Here is a 3,565-nt window from a genome sequence, read left to right on the forward strand (position 1 = left end):
GCCCCATAGAGACCTCCCTGAAAAAACCCAGACCCACAGGAGCACCCGAAAAACCTCCAGGAACATCTCGAGATCTTCCAGGAGAACATCCAGGACAACCTCAGGACCCCCAAGAGCACCCCCAGACCCATAGAGAACCCACAGCCCCACAGAGACACCCCCCCAGACCCATAGAGAGGTCCCCAAGAAAGCCCAGCCCCATAGAGACCTCCCCGAAAAAACCCAGACCCACGGGAGCACCCGAAGAACCTCCAGGAACATCTCGAGATCTTCCAGGAGAACATCAAGGACCTCCAAGACCTCCAGGAACATCTTGAGATCTTCCAGGAGCACCCCAAGGTCCTCCAGCCCCCTAAGTCCCCCTCCCTGCCCCACACCCAGCCCCCCAAGTCGCCCTGCCCCACACCTGGTGACGTAGTTGACCAGCCCCGTCTGGAGGAGAAGGTCCCTTCGGGGCAGGAGGTTCTCGGTGATGAGGTTCTGGTTGGAGCGAACGGCCACCGCATTGCAGACGCAGAGGGAGCAGAGGACATCCAGGACCTGCGCCGTGGGGCACAGGGAGGAGGTCTCAGCCCCACAGCCTATGGGGCGGGTGCCCGCCCCACACTTATGGGGCAGAGAACCTCCTCCCACCTTGTGGTTGCGACCGTGTTTGTCCAAGAGGGAGATGATGGACTTGATGTGGTTCTCCTGGATGATGTTGAGGACCTCGGGGCTCTCGATGAGGACGCAGTAGAGGACCTCCAGGATGCCTGCGGGAGGCCCAGCCCCATAGAAAGGGGTCTCAGACCCATAGCGAGGGGCTCGGACCCATAGGAAGGTCCTCAGCCCCATAACAAGGTCCTCCAGCCCCATAGGAAGGTTCTCCAAGCTCATAGGAAGGTTCTTCAAGCTCATAGGAACGTCCCATTTCCCCTACAAGGTTCTCCAGCCCCATAGCAAGGGGTCTCAGCCCCATAGCAAGGTTCTCCAGACCCATAGCAAGGGGTCTCAGACCCATAGCGAGGTCCTCCAGCCCCATAGGAAGGTTCTCCAAGCTCATAGGAAGGTTCTTCAAGCTCATAGGAACGTCCCATTTCCCCTACAAGGTTCTCCATAGCGCCCTGTCCTGCTCTCAGACCCATAGCGAGGTCCTCCAGCCCCATAGGAAGGGGTCTCGGCCCCATAGCAAGGTCCTCAGCCCCATAGAAAGGTTCTCCAGCCCCATAGCAAGGTTCTCCAAGCCCATAACAAGGTCCTCCAACCCCACGGGAAGGTTCCCCAACCCCATAGGAAGATTCTCCAGCCCCACACTTGCCCTCCCCCCAACCCTGCCCCACACGTTGTGTCCTCCCCACACCCCCCTGCCCCACACCTGCCCCACACGGCCCCATAGGAAGGTCCTCAGCCCCATAACGAGGTCTTCCAGCCCCATAGGAAGGTTCTCCAAGCTCATAGGAAGGTCCCACTCCCCCTACAAGGTTCTCCAGCCCCATAGCGAGGGGTCTCAGACCCATAGCAAGGTTGTCCAGACCCATAGCAAGGTTCTCCAAGCCCATAACAAGGTCCTCCAACCCCACGGGAAGGTTCCCCAACCCCATAGGAAGATTCTCCAGCCCCACACTTGCCCTCCCCCCAACCCTGCCCCACACGTTGTGTCCTCCCCACACCCCCCTGCCCCACACCTGCCCCACACCTGCTCCAAGACCTCCAGGAACATCTTGAGATCTTCCAGGAGCACCCCAAGGTCCTCCAGCCCCCTAAGTCCCCCTCCCTGCCCCACACCCAGCCCCCCAAGTCCCCCTGCCCCACACCTGGTGACGTAGTTGACCAGCCCCGTCTGGAGGAGAAGGTCCCTTCGGGGCAGGAGGTTCTCGGTGATGAGGTTCTGGTTGGAGCGAACGGCCACCGCATTGCAGACGCAGAGGGAGCAGAGGACATCCAGGACCTGCGCCGTGGGGCACAGGGAGGAGGTCTCAGCCCCACGGCCTATGGGGCGAGTGCCCGCCCCACACTTATGGGGCAGAGAACCTCCTCCCACCTTGTGGTTGCGACCGTGTTTGTCCAAGAGGGAGATGATGGACTTGATGTGGTTCTCCTGGATGATGTTGAGGACCTCGGGGCTCTCGATGAGGACGCAGTAGAGGACCTCCAGGATGCCTGCGGGAGGCCCAGCCCCATAGAAAGGGGTCTCAGACCCATAGCGAGCATAACAAGGTCCTCCAACCCCACGGGAAGGTTCCCCAACCCCATAGGAAGATTCTCCAGCCCCACACTTGCCCTCCCCCCAACCCTGCCCCACACGTTGTGTCCTCCCCACACCCCCCTGCCCCACACCTGCCCCACACCTGCCCCACACTCACCCGAGGAGGCCTCCAGCCGGTCCAGTTTGCTGACCAACCAGTCCAGGTTGGTGGAGAAGAGGGCGCAGTTGGCGCGGTTCCCCCGGATCAGCGACGCTTGGGGGGCACAGTTATGGGTCAGGGCCTCCCCTGCCCCATAGCGCCCCGTCCCGCCCCATAGATCCTCATCCTGCCCCATAGATCCCCATCCTGCCCCATAGCGCCCTGTCCTGCCCCATAGAGCCTCATCCTGCCCCATAGATCCTCCTCCTGCCCCATAGATCCTCCTCCTGCCCCATAGATCCTCCTCCTGCCCCATAGATCCTCCTCCTGCCCCATAGATCCTCCTCCTGCCCCATAGATCCTCCTCCTGCCCCATAGATCCTCCTCCTGCCCCATAGATCCTCCTCCTGCCCCATAGATCCTCCTCCTGCCCCATAGATCCTCCTCCTGCCCCATAGATCCTCCTCCTGCCCCATAGATCCTCCTCCTGCCCCATAGATCCTCCTCCTGCCCCATAGATCCTCCTCCTGCCCCATAGATCCTCCTCCTGCCCCATAGATCCTCCTCCTGCCCCATAGATCCTCCTCCTGCCCCATAGATCCTCCTCCTGCCCCATAGATCCTCCTCCTGCCCCATAGATCCTCCTCCTGCCCCATAGATCCTCCTCCTGCCCCATAGATCCTCCTCCTGCCCCATAGATCCTCCTCCTGCCCCATAGATCCTCCTCCTGCCCCATAGATCCTCCTCCTGCCCCATAGATCCTCCTCCTGCCCCATAGATCCTCCTCCTGCCCCATAGATCCTCCTCCTGCCCCATAGATCCTCCTCCTGCCCCATAGATCCTCCTCCTGCCCCATAGATCCTCCTCCTGCCCCATAGATCCTCCTCCTGCCCCATAGATCCTCCTCCTGCCCCATAGATCCTCCTCCTGCCCCATAGATCCTCCTCCTGCCCCATAGATCCCCATCCTGCCCCATAGATCCCCCAATTGCCCACCCATCTGCTCGGAGACCAGGTTGAAATCCCGCCCCACAGCCCTCCATCCTGCCCCATAGCGCCCTGTCCTGCCCCATAGAGCCTCATCCTGCCCCATAGATCCCATCCTGCCCCATAGATCCTCCTCCTGCCCCATAGATCCCCATCCTGCCCCATAGATCCCTCAATTGCCCACCCAGCAGCTCGTAGACCAGCTTGAAATCCCACCCCATAGATCCCCATCCTGCCCCACAGCGCCCCGTCCTG

General features: G+C 61.1%; 1 protein-coding gene across 1 annotated transcript in view; it reads right to left on the reverse strand.

Annotated features, from left to right (window-relative positions):
- Positions 1-784: 784 nt before the first annotated feature.
- LOC106900316 (ryanodine receptor 1-like) overlaps positions 785-3,565 on the reverse strand; it is a gene marked incomplete at its 5' end in the record, with an annotated part of 3,335 nt that continues 554 nt past the window's right edge. Inside the window, 3 exons of the mRNA XM_014962332.1 lie at positions 785-1,037; positions 1,794-1,927; positions 2,021-2,139. Of these exons, the coding sequence (XP_014817818.1) occupies positions 785-1,037; positions 1,794-1,927; positions 2,021-2,139 (506 nt within the window). The remainder of the gene's footprint in view (positions 1,038-1,793; positions 1,928-2,020; positions 2,140-3,565) is intronic.

The sequence above is a fragment of the Calidris pugnax genome, unplaced genomic scaffold, assembly GCF_001431845.1.
Source record: "Calidris pugnax isolate Ruff unplaced genomic scaffold, ASM143184v1 scaffold1962, whole genome shotgun sequence".
NCBI classification, from domain to species: domain Eukaryota; kingdom Metazoa; phylum Chordata; class Aves; order Charadriiformes; family Scolopacidae; genus Calidris; species Calidris pugnax.